The sequence below is a fragment of the Bufo gargarizans genome, chromosome 4 (genome assembly GCF_014858855.1).
Source record: "Bufo gargarizans isolate SCDJY-AF-19 chromosome 4, ASM1485885v1, whole genome shotgun sequence".
Lineage (NCBI taxonomy): Eukaryota > Metazoa > Chordata > Amphibia > Anura > Bufonidae > Bufo > Bufo gargarizans.
Genome location: NC_058083.1, coordinates 483,096,209 through 483,123,453, shown reverse-complemented (window position 1 = coordinate 483,123,453; position 27,245 = coordinate 483,096,209). Strand labels below are relative to the sequence as shown.

The window sequence follows — 27,245 nt, the reverse complement described above, 5'->3', positions numbered from 1 at the left end:
GGTCCACATCCTATCCGCCAAAAAAACAGATCGTACACGGAAACAAAATACGGTCGTGTGCACGAGGCCTAAGAATGTGGCTTAAATAAGTGTTTATACGCCTCTTAGAAGTTTAGAGATAAGGGTTATTAGATAACCAGCAAAAAGTGAAAGTACCAGTCACACAGTTAGAAAAACAGTTAACGTTTTGTGACAGAACAGCTCAATATTTTTTTAAATAAAGACCAATAGAAAAAAATGATTTTAGCCAAAAACATACAATATAAAAATAAATATAAATTTTAGGTATACGTTCTGAGACAGCATTTTTGTGTCAATGGGTCATACAGGTAACAAAAATACTAAGAAAGGGGCAACTGGTGATATCATGGTTTAAAAAATGATGATCACTGGCTACTTCTATAGCCCCTTTCCAGACTTCACTATCAAAATACAGGAGCTTAAGTAGCTAGTTTCCCTTGGAGCACCTACATGGCTGTATCCATAAAGGCATCGCTTTTGGTGGTTGAGGCATATTAGGAAATATGTTCCTAATATATGTGAGGGTTTATTGTTGGTTGAAGCATGATCAGCACTCTGTAAATTTAGACAAATTTATACATTTACGATAGGCCAACATTTTTGCGATCAATTGTTGGTCCCAACCTCAGGACTCCGCAATCATATGAATAGCAGCAGGTTATCAAGTAAAGATGAAGTAGTCCAAAAATCTTCTCAAAAAGAGTGATGAACTTAAATATTTCACTTCCTCCACAAAATGATCTTCGAACGAAGGACAGAGGCAGACACATGGACATTACTGTGCCAGACAATGTAAGGGAGAGAAGCTCGGCTGCCCCAGTGATCATACTCTAATTAAACCCCTTTAATTAGTGTAGTCTATTAGGCTGACAGATCCACTTTAAGAGGAACTCAGGGGTGATGTGGTGCCAGCAACATACTCATCAAGTCCCAAGAAGACACCAGCACACTGATGAGAATAACCTCCATTCTACTATTAAAGCCACACTACCTGGAATAGCATGCCCACAAAAAACTATTCTTTTCAGACATGGTCTGTGACATTTGGTCTTCCGTGGCTCATTCTCATTACTAAACTGATCTAGTGTGGTCGGACAACCATTAAACAATTACCGTGAACATGTCATATGGAAATCCACAAATTAATTGTTGTCTGCTGCACTATGAAATGTGGATTCCTTAAAGCTATGATAACGGCTTTTCCTGCCTAAGGTCAGGGAGCATTATTAATAAGTAATGTGGCAGTTTGTGGTGTCGTTAATGGAAGACAAGTTTCTAGAGGTCATTAAGAAAACGCTCCATTTTACACCTCTCAGTGACTGTAATCTCCATGAGAGTGATATAAAGGAGGAAGCGGTGAAGATACAGATTAATCCTTCTTCTGTTTCTCAATCACCCTTCATGTAAATTTCTCTCATGACGATGCTAGAGATACACGACATACATGAGTTGTGGATCTTAATGCCGGTTCTGTGGAGAAACAGCGAAGTATGGATGGATATCTAAAAAATAAGGTTTATTGACAATGATGAAAAACACCTATTGTGATAAAGGATGAGGTATCTAGATTGCGGAGCCCAATAAATCTAAGAGTCTGTGCTCGATAATGTTCCTCATTTGCACCAGAGCAGACCACTCGCCCTGACCACACTACCCATGCTGTCACGCTGTGAAACGTCTCCATGATGAGCTTGACATTTCTATATAGGCAAAACACGTAGGAGAAGCAGTAATTCAATGTGTAGGGTCAGTCATTTAGGCCTAGGTATTGGGTTCCGGTGCCAGACCAGGGGTCATCCTTGTCAGGACAGGTGCTCCACTCATGTCTGGCTTTAGGGTATAGCATGCCCCTACACCAGTCATTTAAGGACTGTTGGGATGCTATTCCGGCATAAATGTCGGCCGGACAAAAATCAATGACTGAAGCTGTATTTGTCCAGCCAAAAGCCACCATTTATGCCAGAAAGTGGCCAGATCAACGCCAGATCCCATTATAGTCAATGGGAATCTGGCGGAGAACTGTAGAGTCCAGTAAACTCCAGCATGCTGTTCTCTGCCGGAACAGCCTGCTGGATATTTTCACCAGAGATATGAAAGCAGCCTTAGCGATTGGTGGCAATTAGGAACATTATTGAGCTCTCTGCAATCTAGACACCTCATCCTTTATCATGGTAGGCGTAATCACTGTCAATAAACTTAACTTTGCTAAATGTAATGATACCTTTCACTTAGCGATCCGTTGCTTCATTCTGAAAAAAAGAGCACTTCTAATCCATATGCATATGATCAGTTAATTGCACCAAGGGCAGACCCCAGACATTCTGTGCATCCTTGCTCCTCCTGCTTCCTCTGCCAGTCCTTTCCTCCTCTTCTTGGTTGACAGGGCCAGGTTCCTGCATAGTCATCTCAGCTGGCTCGAGCCCTACAAGCATCATGCCTGGTTTTATAGTGAATTCCCTGGTGACCGGTTCCCGTTCATAGTAAATTTGCCTTGTAACTAAACTATGAAACTTACAGAAGACAACCCCACTATCAGCACTGTAATGGTGACTACATTGGCTTGGGTCATACCAGTCGTCCATCTCAGTTTAAAGGGAACCTGTCATGTTAAACAAGGTGTTTGCTTGTTATAGTTCCCAAAAGGGCACTATTAAAAAGTGTAAAAATAAAATAAAAATTACCGGGATCACTGCATGTGAAAACGCTCATACTATTAAAATTAAAAAATATTATCCCATATGGTACTTTCCCCAATTTTTTTTTAAATAAAAAGTAAATCAATAGGTCATCTACACCCCAGAATAAAATCTATGAAAATTACAAAATCGCCCCGCAAAAATTGAGCCCTGACACAGCTCCGTAAACATAAAAATAAAAAGTTATGGGGGTCAGAATATGGCAATGCAAAGAAAGTGCACCTTGTCCTGCAAAAAAAACAAGCCCTCATACAGCTATATGAATGAAAAAATGAAAAAGTTATGGCTTTGGGAGGGCTGGGAGTAAAAAACTGAAAATCACCCAGTCTCGAAAGGGTTAAATTCCTTCTCATTCTGGACTCTATATACATAGTCATAGAGGGAAGGCCGTCGGTCACTGATAGGACCACCTCCTGGACTTCAAAGCCCAGAATGAGCAGGAATTTAAAAGTATAAAATACATGTTTTACAGAATTTTCGCCCACAAATCTATCTATCACTCTGCTCAGCTCCTCCTGCTTTATAACCTGCTGCCTGCAGATTACTTTGCATTTTCATGGTGACAGGTTCGCTTTAAAGGGGCTGTGTCATCTCAGACAACGAGGGCATATTCCTAGGATAGGTGCAGGTCCCACATTTTCAGCTGCCCCCTAAAAATTAATAGACGGCAGCTGCGCAGCTGCACCCTCCGTGACTTTCAAGGCTCCGTTTACAAGAAAGGTGCAGGTCCCAGCGGTGGGACCCGCACCTATCAGACAATGGGGGCCTATCCTAGCGATGTGTCCCCATTGTCTAAAATCGGAATACCCATATTCAGATACATGTCAGTTGTGTATCGAGAAGTTAACATGACGTCTAAGCTAATGGACTGCATTATGCTGTTTGGTGTATTTGCCGAAAAAGCTCCTTGTAATTGATCTTGATGCCAAGTTGCCATTTTCTGGGTTGGGGCAGACTCCGTTATTCCTGAGGCATCCAGTAAGAAACACATATTGCACAGAAAACTACTATAGGAGCCTGTGGGCAATGTACATCATAGTATTCCTATGTAGTAGCACACGTAGGAGCCTTCTGTCAGGGGCTATATGTCCAGTAGGAGGCTGACCAGAGCCTTATATGGGTGAAGTGCAGCCTGTCATGAAAAAGTATTATAACTTAGGCCTCATGCACACGACCGTATCCGTTTTGCAGACCGCAAATTGCAGATCCCCAAAATGCTGATACCGCATTTTTTGTGCTGTCCTATTCTGGTCCACTGACACTGAAGTGAATGAGTCTGCAAAAAAATGCGGACTGAATCTGTATTTTCTGGAGGTAATACGGTGGCTCTCCTGTGTGGGCAATATGCAAGGTGCACGTGTCTAAGCGGACTCACCCAGTCAGAAAAGGCAGGCGTATAGGAACATAGGAAGACAGGCACTCTATATGAGGCCACCAGCAGATATCAACAAAGGACAAGGGATAGTGTGTATACGATAAAAACTATATTTATTTGGGTAGTAATAAAAACGTTATCAATATAGGTCACTCCCAATGTACAGGGAGAGGAGTGGGTGGTGTAAAATAGATAAATGAATAAAGAAAAATAATGTGAAAATGTGATGATAAAAACACCCTGTATTGGGCTATACGTCCAGAATCATGGTAGGTAGAACTATAAAATATTAGACAAATATAGTCAATAGTCTGAGATGGATTCAGTTGATTAAAATTAGTAAAAAGTTAGTACAAAGATCTAAATTGTGACAGGTTTAAAAGGATATATCCGATGTATGTGTATACACAGCTATGCGAAAGTTATGTTCAGCGAACCAGTGCCTGGTGGCGTCCACCTAAAATTGGCTGACTGGTCGCTGTTACCTTTCCTGGAGGATCGTCGGTTCTTCTATGTAGGGGTCTCCGTGCAGGATCCTCTGTGTGCTGTGGATGCTTAGTGCGGTTATGGATAGACGGGGCCGGCAGCGCGGTTGCGATGACCGCGAAGGGCTGCTGTTTGTGGATCGGTCTGTCGATGCGAATGTTGCTGTCTTTTCCTCCGGTCAGAGGGCTGCTGACTGTGTCTGGAGTTCTTGCCACGTGCGGCAGTTTAGCGCGTGCTTTTTTCGGGCGCTTTAATTCCCGGTGTTGTCAATGGATGGAGGCAGCCTGATGGTGCAGGGGAGTTTGGAAGCGCTTCCCAGGGTTTGGATAACCATACGCGTTTTGAGAGATTGCAGCCTTCTTCATCAGTGGTAGCCCGTGCAACAGCCTGCCAGGGTTGAAATGTCCTCTTATGCTGCACACAGAGGATCCTGCGCGGAGACACCTACATAGAAGAACCGACGATCCTCCAGGAAAGGTAACAGCGACCAGTCAGCCAATTTTAGGTGGACGCCACCAGGCACTGGTTCGCTGAACATAACTTTCGCATAGCTGTGTATACACATACATCGGATATATCCTTTTAAACCTGTCACAATTTAGATCTTTGTACTAACTTTTTACTAATTTTAATCAACTGAATCCATCTCAGACTACTGACTATATTTGTCTAATATTTTATAGTTCTACATACCATGATTCTGGACGTATAGCCCAATTTTCACATTATTTTTCTTTTATCCATTCATCTATTTTACACCACCCACTCCTTTCCCTGTACATTGGGAGTGACCTAGATTGATAACGTTTTTATTACTACCCAAATAAATATAGTTTTTATCATGTACACACTATCCCTTGTCCTTTGTTGATATCTGCTGGTGGCCTCATATAATGTGCCTGTCTTCCTATGTTCCTGAACCTGTATTTTGCAGGACCGCAAAACAAACATGAGCATGAGGCCTTATTTATACAAGTACATATTTTCCCTCAAATATTACATATTTTTTTCATTTTTACATTTTGCATGCATACCATGTAGTCTAATATCAACGGATAACCACTGTGAACTGAGAGGACAGGAAAGTAATTTCCGCCAGAATAACATAAAAAATAAATATATAAAATATATATATATATATAAAAGCTCTCACCATGTAACATCCAGCAAAGGTGTAGGATCAAGGCCGGCCAGTAGCAAATAGGGCAGCCACTCTTTGTAATGGCTGGAAGATGACTGTAGTTTAAATGCATCAAGTTCATTCCCAGAAGGCAATGGGCAGTATTGGCTTAGAAAGTAGCGAAATAAAGGAAAATTGTTGTATTCTAAACAACGCTGTAAATAAAAGCTTGACAGCTGGAATCCATACTGGAGGAGAAGCGGAGCCATTACCGAGTGCCTAGAACAGACAGGAACAGGTCAGTGCTTGATGAGACAATATTGGCCGTCAATAGGTTACTTGACGTCTAAGCTTAAATAGTACATTCACGGACGTCAGAATCAGGAACGCACACATAAAACATCTTGATAAAAGACTACACTGGTGGAGGTCAAACCCTTACCGCTCTCTGAGTCAACATAGAAACTTCCGTCACCATAGAACTTGATGAACAGCTCCGCTATTTTCTCAGTCTAGAACAGGGATGTTGTAGTTTTGTAACAGCTGGACGGCCGCAGTGGAGCATCCCCGCTCTAGAACATTGATCGAGATTTACTAATCAAAATGCATTAGAATTCTGGCACAACTTGTGCCCAAAAAATGTTGTACATGCTTGCACAACCCCTTTTTGACTACTCTGACAAGGAGGGGGGCTCAGTGTAAACTGACATGGCCTACTGGAAAATGGCACTGTTAAAATGGGTAGTCTGACCCTCAAGATTAAATCACCTAAGGGCCCAGAATGCGTTTAAAATAAGAAAGAAAGCCACTCATCTGTTCACCGGTGCTCCGTCCCAGAGCTGAGGGTCCCCGTACCCTTCGCATCTACTCTTACAGCTCTATATTGTGCCATTCCTCTATTATCTCTGCTAGAAATAAACTGGATATTACCAGTTGAGGGGCGTTCCTGCACAGTCTGACACTGGTAGCATGGACTGGACGGTGCCAGAGTGTGTAAGAGCACACCTCTAAATGGTAACACCCAACGGTAGCTTTATTCATAAACTTCTAGAAGTAATAATAGAGGAATGGCACAATATAGCGTCATAAGAATAAATGCTCCAGAATAGTTATTACCAGTGTTGAGCGAACTTCTGTTTTCAAGCTCGGTGTACAAACTTCAGGTTATTTAAGAATTCCGTTGTGGATTCCGCGGAATCCATAACAGACTTCTTAGATGACCCGAACCTTGTACGCCGAACTTGAAAACAGAAGTTCGCTCATCCCTAGTTATTACACGTGAAAGACAATTGTTTACTAAAGCATACATGTAGGGCTGGACTGGGAACATAAAGTAGCCCTAAAAAAAAAAAAAATATTATGGCTGTAGGTAGGTCCAGATTGACAGGAGGGGAGGGCAGCACAAGTAGGCAGGGAAACAAGTAGGTGTGGCCAACAATACCATAGTGCAACAGATACTGCCCCAGCAGAACCAAATATCACGATGCAGCACAAAATACTGCCCCAGCGGAACCAAATCTCACGATGCAGCACAAAATACTGCCCCAGCAGAACCAAATATCACGATGCAGCACAAAATACTGTCCCAGCAGAACCAAATCTCACGATGCAGCACAAAATACTGCCCCAGCGGAACCAAATCTCACGATGCAGCACAAAATACTGCCCCAGCAGAACCAAATCTCACGATGCAGCACAAAATACTGCCCCAGCGGAACCAAATCTCACGATGCAGCACAAAATACTGCCCCAGCAGAACCAAATATCACAATGGAACACAAAATACTGCCCCAGCAGAACAAATATCACAATGCAGCATAAAATACTGACGCCACAGTATTCAATCTGATCACTGTCCTGAGAACAGCAATAATGTTGAATCCAGGAGGGCACCTGGTCAGTAGCCTAAGTACTAGATGCTCCTAGCTTTAATTAATGCTGTGAGTATCAGATTGTTATGTACCTGGCCATGAGGAGGGTTCAGGCGGCCCCCAGGGCATCAGCCAACCAAGAAATGACCCTATAGGGGTCTTCCCTACATAAATGTCAGAAGTGGTGATAGGTCCTCTTTTAGAATCAACTCAAATCCTGTGTAAAGTGTACTAAAGGTGAGAGAGAAGAGTACAAAGTGAGGTATGTAGGTTTATAGAAGTAGTGACCAAGGACGGGGTTGCAGCTCCACTGTGACGTCTAAACTTTTAAAGGGGTTGTCTCGCTTCTGCAAATTGCATTTATCAGGAGACAAAGTTAATACAAGGCACTTACTAATGTATTGTGATTGTCCATATTGCCTCCTTCATTTTTCCATTGCCTTATACACTGCTCGTATCCAGGGGTTACGACCACTTTGCAATCCAGCAGCGGTGGTCGTGCTTGCACACTATAGGAAAAGGCACCGGCCTCTCTGTTGGCTGGGACTGCGGGAGAGCGCAAAGGCTGGTGCTGGAGATGGATGCAGCAGAAAGGACACACACCCCTGAACTGCCAGGCTTAAGAGAAGCTAGCAAAACAAATGGAGTAAATTAACGAGGAGATCTCTGGATCGATGTGAGGTACAGGGCGGGTTCTATATGATGTCTGATTCTTTACATCAATCATGGCATAACCCATTTATAGGAAAGGTTTCACAAAAATTCTCCATATGAGGATCTAAGAGCAGCGTGAAGCATTTATTTTATTGCTAGAGGTACGCTTTAAAAACGAGATTTTTGTATAACTTACCAGTAAAATCTCTTTCTCGCTCTTTCCTTGGGGGACACAGAAGACCTTGGGTATAGCTCATCTCCATAGGAGGCGTGACACTAAGTGAAAACTGTTAAGCCCCTCCTCCACAGCTATACCCTCAGCCTGGAGAGAGAGACTGCCAGTTGCGTGTCCAAGCAGTAAGAAAAGGCAAAGACCAACAAGGAACCAAAAAGCCAACTACCCAACGGGTAACAAAAACTCGGAAAACGCACAGAGAAAAAACAACGAATGGGTGGGTGCTGTGTCCCCCAAGGAAAGAGCGAGAAAGAGATTTTACTGGTAAGTTATACAAAAATCTCGTTTTCTCGCCCAGTTTCCTTGGGGGACACAGAAGACCTTGGGACGTTCAAAAGCAGTCCAAAAGGGGGAGGGACCACAGCACCAAGGTGAAGCACCCGAAAGGCATCAATGAACCGCCGCCTGTAAACCCAGGCGGGGTAAGGCAGCATCCGCCAAAGTCAGAGCATGCACCCAGTAGAAACTCAGTAAGGCGTGCAAGGCAGACCTGTGGCCGCCGTGCCCAAATGCACGGCCGAAGCCCAATGCCTCCAGCCCAGGAGGCACCGACCGCTCTGGTGAAAGGAACGGTGACACCAAAGACAGAATCCTGCCCTAGGTGCGGTAACCTCAGCAATAGCCAATCTGATCAAGCGGAGGAAAACCACCCTGGAGTCTGTCAACCCTATGCACAGACCTCCTGGAAACCCAAGAGGCCGAACGTCTGCAAGAGTCGGAGATCTCCAAGTAAAAACGGCAAGGCCCAAACAACGACCAAATAGGTGAGGTGTTGAAGCGAAAGGCAAACACCACCTTCAGAAGGAAGGAAGGAAGAAACGGGATGCAGAACAGCCCTGTCCTGGAAAAGACAGAAAGCTCGTAACAAAAAAAGGGGCCATTCCGGCACCCGTCAGAGACACGACTGAAACGGAACACGACCGTACAGGACAGAAGGGATAGAGAGAACTCCTGTAACGGCTCCAAGGACAAGATTGGAGCGCCGAGAGCTCAGAATACAGTCCCCAGGGCGGTACCGAAGGACAGTACAGAGGAACCAAAGAGCCACTCCGAGGAAGAAGGTCTTGGCAGGCCAGAGGGCCGGGAACGCTGGAAGAGGAAGAACAGCGCCGACACTTGACACCTCAAGGAAAAGACAGAACCATGGGGAAAGAACTTCAGAGTGGGGAATGCACAGCTTCCCACAGAACCCCAGACAAAAAACCCTAAGTCTTACGACAGATCCTGGACGAAACACAGCCAGGAGCGGACAGTCGCCTGGCAAGCAGGCGAAAACCCAATGTGATCAGGCGCAGACCAGTAACACGGGCAGAAGGGTCGACAAAACTAGCCCCGTCGGCCCTCGAACAACATTGTCCCGTATCCACCCGAGTGGAGGAGCAGAGGACAGAGGGAAAGAACCCAAAGGATCCGCCAGACGCCAGGGGAAGGCAGGCTAAAGTCCATGCTGATGCAACCACGTTGTACCGTCCCGGTGAGGGAGATCAAAGGACAATCTGGACCGAGGTAGTCCCCCCAAGTCCTCGAGAAGGTAAGTCTACATCAGGACCATCGTCTCAGAACGGGCCACGCAATCTGCACTCAGTGGGGGGACAGAACGCGGTAGACTCAGTAAATAGGCACACAGCTAATACAGCCAGCGTGAACAAGGGAGACGGTACGAGGCCAAAAGGAACACCGGAACCATCCACATGAACAATCATGCTCTCCCCAGAGGGGAGGACAGTGAAAATACAGCCTCCGAAGGCTGGCGAGAAGCCACATCGGAGTGATTCGTATAGAGCGGGAGCCGAACAAAGCCGGCGAGATAAGGCCGTCGAAACAGAGGCCGACAAAACACCCTCCAACCGAAAGGAGGAGGAGTGGGCAACAGGGAAGCCATAGGACAGCTCAAAAGCAGAACCCGCTACACTGTGAGACGCCCGGTCCACCGTCTCGCAGAAGGCGAATACCTTGAAGAACCCAAGGCGGAGGTCCCCGGACCTGGGTAATCCAGCACCCAAGAGAAGTCGGGTGACCTTCCCGAGAAGAGCAGCCCGAACCCGGTAGCAGATCCGACAGAAGCGTAGAGGCGCCAAGAGGAAGGACTCATACCACACTGCATCCGAAGAGGAGGAAATTGCAGCAGGCAAGGGAACCGCAGTCCTGCCAGAGCCAACGAAGAATTCGAGAGGCGCTGCAGACAACAGCACTCTCGACCATGTGACCACTAGCGCAGGGAAGTAATGCCGCAGAAGGACGCATGGGCATGCATCTAGGACCCACGAACACTCCCTGTCAGCTCGGTGCAGCAGAGAGCAAAAGAGCCTGTCCGGTCAGGAGGACAGAATGAACTCCCTAGGGACGAGAGCAAGGCTGGCGGCAAGCATCGTCTCCCAAGAAACAAAGGTATGCCGCAGGAAGCAGGTGAGGCATACGTACGAGCAGCCCCGTAAGCAGCGAGAAGGCCAACCCACCTAGAAAAAAAGGGGGGGCTCGTCCCAGAGTGCCCCAGCATGTACGGAATTGCAAAGTGCAACCTGAAAGGGAGTTATGCACAAACCTAGCATAGCATGCGAAGGAACGCAATCAGTCCACCCTGAAAGGGGGGAAATTGTACCTGGCCAACAGCAGTCGGCAAGAGTGCAAAGACCCGTCCCAAAAGGGAGTGATGCCTAAGGCCGTACCTACTTCAGAGAAGCAGGACATTACCCTATAAACCAGCAGGAACGCAGGAGGTCCACCTAGCGAAAGGGGAACATGCACAGGGATATTCTAGCATTAAATGAGTGTGCAATAATACACCCAACACTGAACTCAGCGAGAGTGCAACTACTCTGCCAATGAAGGGGGACATGTACAAGTCCAGCACAGCCATATAAGGACAGCCGTGAATCTCATGAGCGTGCCAAATTCTGCCCTTGAAGTGAGAGGTGGTCACGCACAAGGCCAGCACCGTAACCAATGGAAGTGCAAGCGTTCCACCCATGTTAGAGGGCCATTCTCATGGCCAGCAATGTATCCGGTGAGAGTGTAGCACAACGCCCAGAAAAAGGGAGGGCAAAGCACATGGCCAGCATCTCATCCAGGGAGAGTGTGAGCACACCGCCATGCATGGGAGTCATACACATGGCCAGCAATGTACTGGCAAGAGACAAACACAGTCACTAAGGATGCGTGCATGTCGCCTGAGGAAGGAAGGCATGCCCCGGGCTGGCAGAGAATCCAGCAAGAGTGCGTACACCGCCTACGGAAGAGGGGCCATGCATATGGCCGACAGCGGATCCAGCGAGAGTGCAAGCACCCTGCCATGTATGGGGTACATGCACGTGGCCAGCAACGTACCTGCGAGGAAACAACCAACGACAGAGGGATGTATGTATGCTGCCTGAGGGAAGGAGGCATACCTAAGGCCGGCAGGGAATCCAACAAGGGTGCAGCATACCGCTTAAGAAATGGCCGGCAGCGAAACCAGTGAGAGTGCAGCACAATAACATAGTACATAAGTACATCATTGCACATCAGCGAGAGTGCAGCATTCCGCCAATGGAAGGGGGACGTGCACATAGCCAGAACCGTATCCGGCGAGAGTGCAGTATTCCGCCTAAAAAAGGGGGTCATGCACATGATCGGCAACAGATCCAGTGAGAGTGCCGCGTTCCGCCCAGGAAGGGGGTCACGCACATGGCCGGCAGCGAATCCAGTGAGTGCTGCGTTCCGCCCAGGAAGGGGGTCCCGCACATGGCCGGCAGCAAATCCAGAGAGTGCAGCGTTCCGCTTATGGAAGGGGGTCGTGCACATGGCCAGCACCGTATCCGGTGAAGGTGCAGTATTCCGCCTAAGAAGGGGGTCATGCACATGGCCAGCCAGGGAGAGTGCAGTAGCCCGCCTAGGAGGGGGGGGAATGCACATGGCAGGCAACATAACTGGAGAGACGATGAATGCTGCCTACAGAAGGTCCGAATGCACTTGGCCAGCGCCGTATCCTGGAAGAGGCAAGAAAAAAACCGCCAAAAAGGGGAAATACCCTAGCAGCGACGCAGGCTGGGAGCGCAACACCATGTCGCCTGTGGAAAGAGGTCATGCAGACATGCAGCATTACTGATGAGGCTGCAGCGTCCTGCGCAGCCCAATAGAAATCGTGATCTATCATTATCTATTTTATCATTATAAATTTTTTTTTTTTTTTTTTTTTAAATCTAATTTAAACCCAGCCTCTGAGGCTAAAGGGGAGCCACTATATAGGGGCCCTGAGAAGACCAGGAGAAAAAAAGGGGGGCCAACTATACAGACCCATTTGTGGGAGCCGGCCTGTACCCAAAGGGTTAATAAGGATCCGGCCTGGAGGGCGGCGTGCGATCCCCTGGGGGCGGAGGAACCTCCAGGCAGGAAAAAATCGCGCCTGGAGCAGTTCCCGCCCCCTCCATCAGAGACCGGAAATTGCGGCCTAGTAGGCCGCGAAGCCGGGGGCTAAATTTGCGGCGTCCGGCCCGTCATACCGCCGGGACCTGAGGCGGAAATGGCGGCTCAAACCGGCCGCGGGAGCCCACCCCGCGGGCCGGTCGGGATTGCGGCCCAGCAGGCCGCGAAGCCTGGGACCAATTAGCGGAGCCCCGCCGACCGGCACCTGCTGGGGCATATCAAGCCCAATGCCGGCCGCGGGAGCCCACCCCGCCGGCCGAAAGAGAGAGAGGCCCGGAGTGGCGGTTTTGCCGGCCGCGGGAGCCCACCCGGCCGGTCGGAAAAGACAGGGGCCGGAATGCGGTTTTGCCAGTCGCGGGAGCCCACCCCGCCGCCAGAAGAGACAGGAGGGCCGGAATGGCGGCTCGCTGGCCGCGGGGGCCCACCCCGCCGGCCGGAAGATACAGGGGCCCGGAGTGGCGGTTTTGCCGGCCGCGGGAGCCCACCCAGCCGGCCGGAAAAGACAGGGGCCGGAATGCGGTTTTGCCGGCCGCGGGAGCCCACCCCGCCGCCAGAAGAGACAGGAGGGCCGGAATGGCGGCTCGCTGGCCGCGGGAGCCCACCCCGCCGGCCGGAAGAGTAAGGGGTCCTCCTTACTCCACTGCAGCATCCTGCCCCTCCGGTAAGCCCAATGTGATCAGGCGAAATGGGGGGAAGCCCAGATGCCAGGGGGGGACCCAGAGACTGAGAGCTCAGGATATAGTCCCCTCACTAGCAGCATGTCCTATGAGGCCAGGAGAAAAGGGGAGCAGATTGCCGCACAGCGGCACCCCAGGGGCCAGCCTATGTCCAGCAGGGGAAGGGTCCAGAGGCCCAGTATGGGGGTCAGGCACGCAGGAGACCATTGGGTGGGGGACGTAGGGCTGGAGAAGCCACTCTCTTACCACAGCCGTCTTCACCCTCGGTCCATTCCAGCAGGGTCGCCCCTTCAGCTACTGGCACCGTAGTGGCAGGACGCTGGAAGAGGGGCTTGGCGTGCGGGCGACCCTTGCGCTGGCGGGATGTAAGGGAGCTAGGCTGCCCTGATCCACCTTGCCTTCTGTGGGGGAGGCAGCAGTGCGGTGACCGGCACTGGCGCAGCTCAACCCCGGGAGAAACAGAGAGGTCTAGTGCGTCTCTGTTGTCCCTGATGATCTGGAACAAAAAGAAAGAAAAAAGTAAAAATCTAAAATTTAAACAAGGAGAAAACAGCCCTGCAGAGCAGGGAGTGTCTTGCCTCCTTGGACACTAAGCTAAAAACTGGCAGTCTCTCTCTCCAGGCTGAGGGTATAGCTGTGGAGGAGGGGCTTAACAGTTTTCACTTAGTGTCACGCCTCCTATGGAGATGAGCTATACCCAAGGTCTTCTGTGTCCCCCAAGGAAACTGGGCGAGAAAGACATTTTTTTCAGATCATTTTGAATTTCATCTTTACCTACAATTTTTTCCATCCGCATAACCTGCTGAAGTTAAAATGTGAAAGGGAAAGAGGACAAATCAAGAATCAGTATAATCCAGACCTGTGCTTATTGTGATATTGTACTACGCTACACTCGATAGCACTACTGCGCTTTTTATGGTTGTACTCCAGTATCAGCACTTCCCCTCTTTATGCAAAATCTTGACTTCTAGTACTTAAATTTTCCATTAAAATGTTTTGATTGCTAAAAGAAATTTGGGAGGATCCGCCAATCCATCATCAAGACGGAGTTTTTTATTTATTTTTTCTAAAGTTTGCTGTACATAAAAATAAAAAAAAAGAAGAAAAACTACAAAACCATTTTGAAAAGACTCCGCTTGAATCTGGCCCTAAAACGACATTAAAAGTTACAACAAGCCATTAAGATTTGCTCTACAAAAATTAGTCACTGGCAATGGATTTCAGTTAAAAGCTGTCTGAAGGAGCTCACGCAGAATCACAATAAATTGTAGCTCCAGAGTCTGACTACGGTGCTTGTTATTCAGTTCACACTCCGCTCTGCCCTAAATAACAAAACTCCGCTCAGAAAAGCGGCCACTAGCAGTCAATTTCAGCAATCATACCTAATGGCAAAAAAAACAAACAAGAACAATGATACTCGGTGACAAGTGCCGAACAAATGAGACCTGAACTAATTTGATTTCTCCAGTTTAAAATCATTCTGAGATGAACGGCCGCAATATGGCTCATCAATACCGCCGTCTCTTTTTTTTTTTTTTTTAAATCAAATAAGAACTGCAAAAAGACTCAGTGATGACCTGACGGCTTAGCCTCTCCGGCACGAGACCAAACATTAACCGCACAAAAAACATCTAAATAGTCTCTATTCAGGCAGCATGTTGGCCAACTATAAAAAGCACAAAAAGTGACAACAAAGGGGGTTAGCCTATTATCTATTTTTTATTAAGTCATTTGCTGTAGACCAAACCAAACTCGCTAATGATGCGCTGGGAGTTTTGGAGGACATGCTCCAGTTGATACACTGTAAAACGCTATACAATAAACCTTAAGCAGTGCTTCATTGCAAAGCTCATGCATAATTTATCAGGGACCTGCCAGAGAATACGCTGGCTATTATCCAGGCGTACGTGTTCACATGTGCAACCAAGGACTTGGATGAGTTCCTGCCTCGAGCAATTTCAAATCATCCACAGTCTGACCACAGAAACATTAACTATAATAGGTTAGCTATAATGCAAATGCTTTCATTACAGAGTGTGATCTCGCCGCTGTGCCTGCTTAGAAAAGGGCCCTTTTTTCTTTCAGCCGAGCAGATGTACTCGGTATAAACGCTTTTGACATTTTTTCTAAATGTAGAAAATAGAATAAGGTAACTTCAGTGGGTTGTGTCACTTCAGCCAATGGCATTTATCATGTAGAGAAAGGTAATACAAGGCACTTACTAATGTATAGTGATTGCCCATATTGCCTCCTTTGCTGGCTGGATTCATTTTTCCATCACATTATACACTGCGCGTTTTTAGGGGGCTGCAGCACAGATACAAGGTGGCTGGGACAGGAGCTGCTGCGCATGCGGACCTACGGTATGCGCACTCCTGTGGTCCTTTACTATAGTGTACAAGTACGACCACTGCTGCTGGATTGCAGGGTGGCCGCAACCCCTGGAAATGAGCAGCGTGTAACGTGATGGAAGAATGAAAGGAGGCAACATGGACAATCACAATACATTAGTAAATGACTTGAATAAACTTTCTCTACATGATAAAATGTATTTGCTAAAGTGAGACAACCCTTTTAATACGTTTTCCTTAAAGCTATGATGTAAGAGAGCTAAGTCCATTATTTATCATTTTATTAAAGAGGACCTTTCATGTTTTTTTATTAATTGGGATAAATATCTTAACTTGGGGGGTACCCACTGCTGATGCTGCCACCCTGCCTGATTTTTTTAAAATATCGCTCCTGCGCCCTGCTGTGACCCCTTGCAGTAAGCTAATACTGAGCATCAGTACAGGGAGGAGGAGATGCCAGGGTTTCTCAATGGGGCGTCTTCTTCTCCCTGGCCGTGCTGCGATCCAATAACAGCAGAGAGCGTCGCAGCCAGGGAGAAGGCGAGTTTTTTCTCCCTTGTTACGGACATGACGATGCCTAATATGTGAATTTTTTTAACTTTATTTTATTCAATAAAAGCATGTTTGGAAAAATAAAATCATGTTTTTGCATCTCTATTTTATGAAAGCCATATTTTTTATTTTTTGGACGATTGGCTTATGTAGGGGCATTTTTTTTTGTTGGATGAGGTCACGGTTTGATTGGTGCTAATTTTGGATACATATGACTTTTTTGATAAATTTTTATACCATTTTTTGGAAAGTGTGGTGGGCAAAATTGCAATTCCATCAGTTTTTATTTTTTTATGGTGTTCAACATGTGAAAAAAGTAACATGATCCCTTTATAGATCAGGTCCTTACGGACGCGGCGATACCAGACATGTTTTTTTATTTTTTTACATTTTTAACCAATTATGTGTGGATATAGGATTTTTTTTTTAATTTATATATATTTTTTTTTACTTTTTTTCCCTTTTGTTTTTTTTACATTTTTTTTTGACCCAGACCCACTTGGTTCTTGAAGATCTATATAGTGTACTGCAGTGTATTGAACTTAGGGCCTAAAATCTATATCGTGATATAATTTGAAGCATGTGTGAGAATGATATATATCGCAATATATTATTTTCTATATTGGGGGGGGGGGGGGGGGTTAAACTTTTTTTAACTTTTTATTTACTATTAGCCCCCTTTGTCCTATTCACTCTAATAGAGATCTATTAGGGTGAATAGGACTTCACACTCTCCCTGCTGCCCTGTGCATAGTACACACAGCAGCAGGGAGCTTACCATTGCAGCCAGGACTTCAGTAGCGTCCTGGCTGCCATGGTAACCGATCGGAGCCCCAGGATTACACTGCTGGGGCTCCAATCACAACTGCCACCAATGGGTGAGGAGGGGGGGACCCTGGGGCCACTGCCACAAATGATTTAATACTGTGTTTGGTGGGCGCACTGCGGGGGGGACTGCAATTTATACTGAGAAGAGGGGGAGTAGAAGGGAGTGACTGCGCCACCAATGAATATAGTTAATGCTTGAATACAAACGTAGCCTGTGTGTGCCGGCCATATCCTATACCCAGCCTCTATGACTGCGCGCTGCTATCTGCCGCAATTAACCCCTCAGGTCCTGAGGGGTTAATTGCGGTGGATCGCAGTGTGCAGTCATAGAGGCCGGGTATGGGATATGGCCGGCACACGCAGGCTACGTTTGTATTCAAGCATTAACTATATTCATTGGTGGCGCAGTGGCCACAGTTCCTCCATTCTACTCCTCTCTATTCTCAATGGTGGCCAGCAACAGCCGCACAAAGTGGGGAGGGAGGGACCGTGTCATGGAAGGGCTTAAACAGTTATGGAGCGCTGTGTGTATGTGCGTAGTGAAACCTTACTATGACCCAAAGTGCCTTAAAGCAAGCTTAAAGGGGTTATCCCATTATTAATGTAAAGAATGAAAATCAGACATCTTATAGTACATGGAAATCTCTTTCTAACAAAGCTAGAATCAGCCCTGTACCTCACATGGATCCAGAGATCTCCCCATTCATTGCTCTTCTAGATTGATATCAAGCTGACATCTCAAGGGGAGTGTCTTCTCTGCTGCAGCTAAGGGGGCGTGTCCATGCTCTCCCTATCACAGCTCAGGAGGCAGTTGAACGATGAAACTGAGCATGTGCGGCCATCTCAGTGAGCAGGACAAAGAAATAAGAAAAAGAACAAGGAGGATGTGGCGCTATGCAGCTAGATTTTAGCAAATTCTCCATATTTGGGAATGTGAAGGGAACACGAAGATCCTGGGAGAAACCCACATAAAGAAGTGGAGAAAATACAAATGCCATGTGGATGTTGTCCTTCGTCAGATTGGTCAGAACCCAGAGCTTTGGTGCTGCAAGGGAACAATGCTAAACTAACCATGGGGCTTTAAATAATGTGATAACTGCAAAGAAACAATCCACATGAACATGAGGCACAAAAAAGGCACCCTCGAAGAAAAAGAATAACATTACTGCTCTGCCTCAGTAAAACAACAATACAGACTGCAACACTTGAAGTGTGTGATCTAACCTCTACTTGCTCCACACATGCCTACATCCTGATGCTGTCCCAATATAGAACAGCGAGAAAAAAAGGAAACTGCGTACAGTGGCTGTCACACTATCAAATAGAAAGTGAAAACCTTCCTGAAAGAAAGCTAGGTAGCTTACATGAAAAATTCAACCATCTTAATTCAAGCTGAGCTAGAGACAATCTGGTGCGGCAGCGGTTGGTGTAAAAAAAAAAAATGTCAATTTAGCATTGGCTTCATTCAATTACAGCATCATGTCAAGTTCCAAAGACAGGGAGAGTTGATAACTGCTATTGGAAAGAGTCGGAACCTGAATGCAATTATGTTTTACAACTCTGCTCAGCAGCCAAGCTTCCCTGAGGAATATTTAGGTAGATCATTTATCACTTTTGAGACCCAGAGAACGTATTGATGATAGTCTTCACCGAGAATAATACATTCTAGTTTACTTTTAAAAAGCGTACATTGTTCCAAAACTTTAAAGCTGAGGCTTTTCAAAGGGACTTTGGGTCAATGACAAACAACGTTTACGTGCTAAATGTGCTACAACGGCTTGCTTTCCTTCGCCTAGCCCTCTCCATCCCACTGGTCATAACAAGCCTTCCCCAATTTAGCCCTCTCCCTGCAGTCAACGCAAAGGCAGTGACATGCCCTCTGCTGGTAAGGCAGCTACAGAAGCCGAATATTGCAGTCTCTGTATCAGTCTACACTGAGAGAGACTGAAGTCCGCTTCACTGCCCTTCATGAGTGGTCTATGAATGCTTCTGCAGAGAGAGATAGATGCCGTCATCCTGCAAAGAGTGAAAAACTTGCCTCAGAATGCAAAGCAGGGTCTAATAGGTTGACAAGAATAATAAACTGCAATACAAAAGCAGTACAGTGGATTATACCAGTGACTGAACCTGCTGCTGCTCAAGAGACTAAAAGAAAGTATTAAGAAATGTAAATGTTCAAAAATATTTAAAAAAAATCTCCATTTGGTATAACTGCATCCATTACAACCCGTAGTAAAAGGGTGGCTGCACACGGTGCGGATTACGTGCGTTTTTTTCCCACGTGGATTTCGTGTAGAAAACCCACAGCATAATACAGTATCAACAGAGTGTATGAGATTAGACCTGCTGTGTAGATTTTAAAATCTGCAGCATGTCCATTGTATTTGTGTTTTTTTTGTGTGGATTTCACCCTTTTGAATGGAAAGTGAGATCTGCAGAAAATCTGCATCAAATCCGCAAAAAAAAAACAAAAAACACTGAAAATGCAATAAATGGTGCCGATTTATGTGCGATTTTGGTGCAGATTTCATGCAGATTTTCTAGACCTAAACTATTGTATCTGCTGTTTTTGATTAACATGCCTACAAAAACAATGGAATAAAAGTTATCAAAAAGTTGTATGTAGCCCCAAATGGTACCAATAAAAGCCCTCACAAAGCTGAGCTGATGGGAAGAGTATAAGTTATTTCTGCAAGTAAGCTTGAAATGGTCATCTTTTTCACATGGCCAGATGGACCCCACCGAAACCAATGGGCCTGTTTTTAAAAACAGTTGCACTGTGTTAACAATGCCTTTCAGGGGTTAAAATAAAAATACCTCCGCTTGCAGGGCACTCGGTCCTCACTGAATGCAGCAGGACCTGTGTTCCCGCCGTTGTTACCAAGCATGCACGTAGTTGAGGTTTTTGTTTTCCACTAACTGGGGCATTAATAATACTGGGGGACTTCAATATGGTGATTAATAATACTGGGGGGCACTAAGGGGGGTATTAATAATGCTCAAGGGCACTAAGGAGCATTAAAAATACTGGGGCCACTAATGGGGGCATTAATAATACTGGGGGCACTATGAATTCTGGGGTCACTGCAAGGGTTGAAATTAAAAAAATAAACATTGAATGAATTGAATAATAAAACTGAACTAAACAGTTTTTAATGGCCATTAAAAAGGATGCAAATGGCCATCAACAACCGACAGAAAAATGGATGCACAAATGGTTAAAAAATGGCTTTGAAAAATTGACAGTGTGTCTGTTTTTAAAGGAGGTTTTTTTCCACTGTCGTGTGGACATAGCCTAACTGGGTGTCTGGGTAGGCACTAGCTTCTCATCATGTCCTCCCATAGACCACAGAGGGACATCAGATTCTGCTTCCTGACTCACTCGGAAGCACTATATTGCTAATATGTGATAAGTACTGAGCAGTACAGATGTGAATAAAGCACTCAGGGTGAGATTAAGGCCTCTTTCACACGGGCGTGAGTTTTTTTGCCCGGATAAGAGCCGGGTGCGTTGCGGGAAAATGCGCGATTTTTTCTGCGCAGGTGCAAAACATTGTCATGCGTTGCACTCGCGTGAGAAAAATCGCGCATGTTTGGTACCCAAACCCGAACTTCTTCATAGAAGTTCGGGCTTGGGATTGATGTTCTGAAGACTGTATTATTTTCCCTTATAACATGGTTATAAGGGAAAATAATAGCATTCTGAATACAGAATGCATAGTAAACCAGCGCTAGAGGGGTTAAAAAAAAATAATAATAATTTAACTCACCTTAGTCCACTTGCTCGCGAAGCTGGCATCTCCTTGTGTCTCCGCTGCTGATGAACAGGACCTGGGGTGAGCTGCTCCATTAAATACAGGTTAAGGACCTTCGATGACGTCACTCCGGTCATCACATGGTACGTCACATGATCTTTTACCATGGTGATTCACCATGGTAAAAGACCATGTGATGACCGGAGTGATGTCATCGAAGGTCCTTAAGCTCTATTTAATGGAGCAGCTCACCCCAGGTCCTGTTCATCAGCAGCGGAGACACAAGGAGATGCCAGCTTCGCGAGCAAGTGGACTAAGGTGAGTTAAATTTTTTTTTATTTTTTTTTAACCCCCTCTAGCGCTGGTTTACTATGCATTCTGTATTCAGAATGCTATTATTTTCCCTTATAACCATGTTATAAGGGAAAATAATAATGATCGGGTCTCCATCCCAATGGTCTCCTAGCAACCATGCGTGCAAATCGCACGGCATCCGTACTTGCTTGCGGATGCCATCCGATTTTCACACACCCCATTCACTTCTATGGGGCTTGCGTCACGTCAAAATCGGAAAATATAGAGCATGCTGCGATTTCAACTGAACGCACAAGTGATGCGTTAAAAACATCGCTCATGTGCACAGCCCCATAGAAATGAATGGGTCAGGATTTAGTGCGGGTGCCATACGTTCGCCGCACGGATCGCACCCGCACGGAAAACTCGCCCGTGTGAAAGGGGCCTAACACTTACAATTAGCTGCTGAATCATTCATGTGTTGTGTCTGTCTCTCTCAAGCTCTCCCCCCCCCCCCCCTCTCTATAGAGTTCTTTGGGGTTATGTAATAAGAGAGTAGATTGCCTGTCTTTTTCTGACAAGACAGATTTCTCCAAAACTCAGAGAGAAAGTTAGTTTAGAAAACGGGAGAGGAATAAAACAGCTGATAACTGTAGGCTACGGCATTTTCTCTGATAAGACATATCACCTGTACTACCTATTTATGCAAAGTTGTGTGAAAGTACAGTAACCATTTAATGACTTGAAAGACATAATTATAGCAACTTTTAAAAAGTAATAAAAATGTTTATAATATGTGACATACATACCCTCTTTGAACAGCCATACACATTGGCGATTTGCATCCAAAGACTGGACACTCCTGAGCTTCTGGGCTAAAGCCTCCAGATAATAACATCTCCACACACTGCCTGTGGCCTCCATAAACTGCAGAATACACTGGACTCACTTGATCTTTCCCAGTATTACATATACGACCTGTGACCGTCATGAGCATTTCCAGAATCCTAAAAATACATATTATTATATACATAATAGTACAAATAGATTTTAGGATCAGTATGGCACACGCAAACATTTGCCATGCAATGCCATATCCATACTGATGAGAAATTTTGCAGTGATTATATATACAGACGTGGACAAAATTGTTGGTACCCTTTGGTCAATGAAAGAAAAAGTCACAATGGTCACAGAAATAACTTTAATCTGACAAAAGTAATAATAAATTAAAATTCTATAAATGTTAACCAATGAAAGTCAGACATTGTTTTTCAACCATGCTTCAACAGAATTATGTAAAAAAATAAACTCATGAAACAGGCATGGACAAAAATGATGGTACCCCTAACTTAATATTTTGTTGCGCAACCTTTTGAGGCAATCACTGCAATCAAACGCTTCCTGTAACTGTCAATGAGACATCTGCACCTCTCAGCAGGTATTTTGGCCCACTCCTCATGAGCAAACTGCTCCAGTTGTGTCCGGTTTGAAGGGTGCCTTTTCCAGACTGCATGTTTCAGCTCCTTCCAAAGATGCTCAATAGGATTGAGGTCAGGGCTCATAGAAGGCCACTTTAGAATAGTCCAATTTTTTCCTCTTAGCCATTCTTGGGTGTTTTTAGCGGTGTGTTTTGGGTCATTGTCCTGTTGCAAGACCCATGACCTGCGACTGAGACCAAGCTTTCTGACACTGGCTAGTACATTTCTCTCTAGAATTCCTTGATAGTCTTGAGATTTCATTGTACCCTGCACAGATTCAAGACACCCTGTGCCAGACGCAGCAAAGCAGCCCCAGAACATAACAGAGCCTCCTCCATGTTTCACAGTAGGGACAGTGTTCTTTTCTTGATATGCTTCATTTTTTCGTCTGTGAACATACAGCTGATGTGCCTTGGCAAAAACTTCGATTTTTGTCTCATCTGTCCACAGGACATTCTCCCAGAAGCTTTGTGGCTTGTCAACATGTAGTTTGGCATATTCCAGTCTTGCTTTTTTATGATTCGTTTTCAACAATGGTGTCCTCCTTGGTCGTCTCCCATGTAGTCCACTTTGGCTCAAACAACGACGGATGGTGCGATCTGACACTGATGTTCCTTGAGCATGAAGTTCACCTTGAATCTCTTTAGAAGTCTTTCTAGGCTCTTTTGTTACCATTCGGATTATCCGTCTCTTAGATTTGTCATCAATTTTCCTCCTGCGGCCACGTCCAGGGAGGTTGGCTACAGTCCCATGGATCTTAAACTTATGAATAATATGTGCAACTGTACTCACAGGAACATCTAGTTGCTTGGAGATGGTCTTATAGCCTTTACCTTTAACATGCTTGTCTATAATTTTCTTTCTGATCTCTTGAGACAGCTCTTTCCTTTGCTTCCTCTGGTCCATGTCGAGTGTGGTACACACCATATCACCAAACAACACAGTGATTACCTGGAGCCATATATATAGGCCCAATGGCTGATTACAAGGTTGTAGACACCTGTGATGCTAATTAGTGGACACACCTTGAATTAACATGTCCCTTTGGTCACATTATGTTCTGTGTTTTCTAGGGGTACCATCATTTTTGTCCATGCCTGTTTCATGAGTTTATTTTTTTACATAATTCTGTTGAAGCATGGTTGAAAAACAATGTCTGACTTTCATTGGTTAACATTTATAGAATTTTAATTTATTATTACTTTTGTCAGATTAAAGTTATTTCTGTGACCATTGTGACTTTTTCTTTCATTGACCAAAGGGTACCAACAATTTTGTCCACGTCTGTATATATATCCATAAATATGCATCATGTCGGATTATATGAGGCACAACAAGAACAATCATTGTATATAATTGGTCAGATGCAACAAGTTGCACTCTTACAAAACCTAGGACCATTTACTAAAGTCATATTCATAAGGGACAAAACCGTTTTGATGATAGGAGTCACGAACATACACCGGCACTGCTGTGGCTTCCAGGGGCGGAAGGGCCACAGACCTCAAAGGGAAATTTTCCAATGGGTACATGCCCAAAGGGCCTTCTGAGCCTTCCTCAGTGGGTACATAATGGTCTGATGATCTCAGCATTAATTAATGTAGGAGCATTGGATACTTCTGCACCTGACCAATAGCCATGGGTGCCCTTCTGAATTCAACTGTATCACCATCCTCAGTACAGTCATACAGCAGAATACTGTGGTGAAGGCAGCAGCATTTTGTGGTCCACTGTGGTATTCGTATCTGCTGAAGCAGTAGTCTGTGCTGCATTGTGGGATTTGGTTTTGCTGGGCTGGTATTTTATGCCGCACTATAGTATTGCTGGCATGCCTACCATTGTTGTCTCTGCCTTCTTATTCTGGCCCTATCAATATGGACCCACCTACAACATGGAGGGAGACTGTGCAGTGGACGGGCAACTATCAGGTGTTGAGGCCTCACCTATAGCTCTGAAGATAAGCTACCATCATGCCCTACCTGCTGCTGGTGTCAGTTTCAAGCCACTTGTTCTTTTGGGTCTATAGCTCCTATGCAGACCTACAGTTAGGTCCATAAATATTGGGACATTGACACAATTGTAACATTTTTGGCTCTATACACCACCACAATGGATTTGATGAAACGAACAAGATGTGCTTTAACTGCAGACTGTCAGCTTTAATTTGAGGGTATTTACATAGGAATCAGGTGAACGGAGTAGGAATTATAACAGTTTGCATCTGTGCCTCCCACTTGTGAAGGGACCAAAAGTAGTGGGACATAATCATCATAAATCACTTTTTAATACTTGGTTGTAAATCCTTTGCAGTCAATTACAGCCTGAAGTCTGGAACGCATAGACATCACCAGACGCTGGGTTTCATCCCTGGTGATGCTCTGCCAGGCCTCTACTGCAACTGTCTTCAGTTCCTGCTTGTTCTTCGGGCATTTTCCCTTCAGTTTTGTCTTCAGCAAGTGAAATGCATGCTCATTCGGATTCAGGTCCGGTGATTGACTTGGCCATTGCATAACATTCCACTTCTTTCCCTTAAAAAACTCTTCGGTTGCTTTTGCAGTATGCTTTGGGTCATTGTCCATCTGCACTGTGAAGCGCAGTCCAATGAGTTCTGAAGCATTTGGCTGAATATGAGCAGATAATATTGCCCGAAACACTTCAGCATTCATCCTGCTGCTTTTGTCAGCAGTCACATCATCAATAAATACAAGAGAACCAGTTCCATTGGCAGCCATACATGCCCACGCCATGACACTACCACCACCATGATTCACTGATGAGGTGGTATGCTTAGGATCATGAGCAGTTCCTTTCCTTCTCCATACTCTTCTCTTCCCATCACTCTGGTACAAGTTGATCTTGGTCTCATCTGTCCATATGATGTTGTTCCAGAACTGTGAAGGTTTTTTAGATGTCGTTTGGCAAACTCTTATCTGGCCTTCCTGTTTTTGAGGCTGATAAAGGCTGACAGTCTGCAGTTAAAGCACATCTTGTTTGTTTTATTTCAAATCCATTGTGGTGGTGTATAGAGCCAAAAATGTTACAATTGTGTTGATGTCCCAATATTTATGGAACTGACTGTATGTGTCTCCAAGGTAACAGACTACAAACAAGCCCTGTGTAGTCTGATCCTGCATCCATACTTTCTTCTGTCTGCACCCTACTTATTGCTTACTTTATGAACGCATGCTAGTAAATTGGGGTCTGAAGAACATATGGCTTCAAAATCACACTAAATAGAGGTTTTTTTTATGTCTTTTACCAAAGTTCTGTGTAGACACTGCAGACACAAAATTGTAGTATATTTTAATTTTAAGACCATTTGTAAAGTTGCTTCTTTCATTTAAGCTGCATTGACACAGTCTAAAAAATATGTCTACAAAGGTGTGCATAAAAGTCTGTGTTGCAAGGTTACCTTTTAATGGTAACTAGTGTAATAGTTCTTTCCTTTTTTAATTATTACCTTTAATGTAGTGAGTTATGGATATTACTTGTTTAATGTAGTGAGCAGATACAGGTGTACAGCACACTGGAGACCTTTAGGAAGGGCCACTAAACTAGAAAGTAAAAACTTCTATGCATGTAACAAAGAGCTCAGCTTCACTGATGGCATCAATCAGGTAACATGATGTCTTGCGACTCTCTCTTTGTATTACCATGGGCCTCAGCCGTGTGCCATGTCGGGAACTGGCCGAAGGCTGCTCACCAATTTGCAGTCTAGCTGATTTGTTACTTTTTTAAACACTTTGGATTATATCACTGCTTAGTAAACTTTATATGCACTAAAGCTCTGTTAAAGGGGCCGTCTCTCTTCAGCAAATGGCATTCATCATGTAGAGAAAGTAATGTATTGTGATTGTCCATATTGCCTCCTTTGCTGGCTTTATTCATTTTTTCATCACATTATACACTGCTTGTTTCCATGGTTACGACCACCCTGCAATCCATCAGCGGTGGCCGTGCTTGCACATTATAAGAAAAAGTGCCGGCCTCTCTGGTGGCTGGGACCATGGGAGCTCACACAGGCCTGTGCTTTTTTCTATAGTATGCAAGCACGACCGCGGCTACTGGATTGTAAGCTGGTCGAAACCAAGGAAATAAGCACTGTACAGGGAGTGCAGAATTATTAGGCAAGTTGTATTTTTGAGGATTAATTTTATTACTGAACAACAACCATGTTCTCAATGAACCCAAAAAACTCATTAATATCAAAGCTGAATATTTTTGGAAGTAGTTTTTAGTTTGTTTTTAGTTTTAGCTATTTTTAGGGGGATATCTGTGTGTGCAGGTGACTATTACTGTGCATAATTATTAGGCAACTTAACATAAAACAAATATATACCCATTTCAATTATTTATTTTTACCAGTGAAACCAATATAACATCTCAACATTCACAAATATACATTTCTGACATTCAAAAACAAAACAAAAACAAATCAGTGACCAATA

General features: G+C 45.0%; 1 protein-coding gene across 2 annotated transcripts in view; it reads right to left on the bottom strand.

The window, feature by feature from the left end:
• The window catches only part of LOC122935747 (ankyrin repeat and SOCS box protein 3-like), a 140,637-nt gene that overhangs the window by 19,022 nt on the left and 94,370 nt on the right, over window positions 1-27,245 (bottom strand). For both annotated transcript variants that reach the window (XM_044291616.1, XM_044291615.1), the window contains exons 7-8: window positions 22,126-22,323; window positions 5,732-5,977 (exon numbers count right to left, since the gene is read on the bottom strand). In XM_044291616.1, coding sequence (XP_044147551.1) covers window positions 5,732-5,977; window positions 22,126-22,323 — 444 coding nt within the window. The remainder of the gene's footprint in view (window positions 1-5,731; window positions 5,978-22,125; window positions 22,324-27,245) is intronic.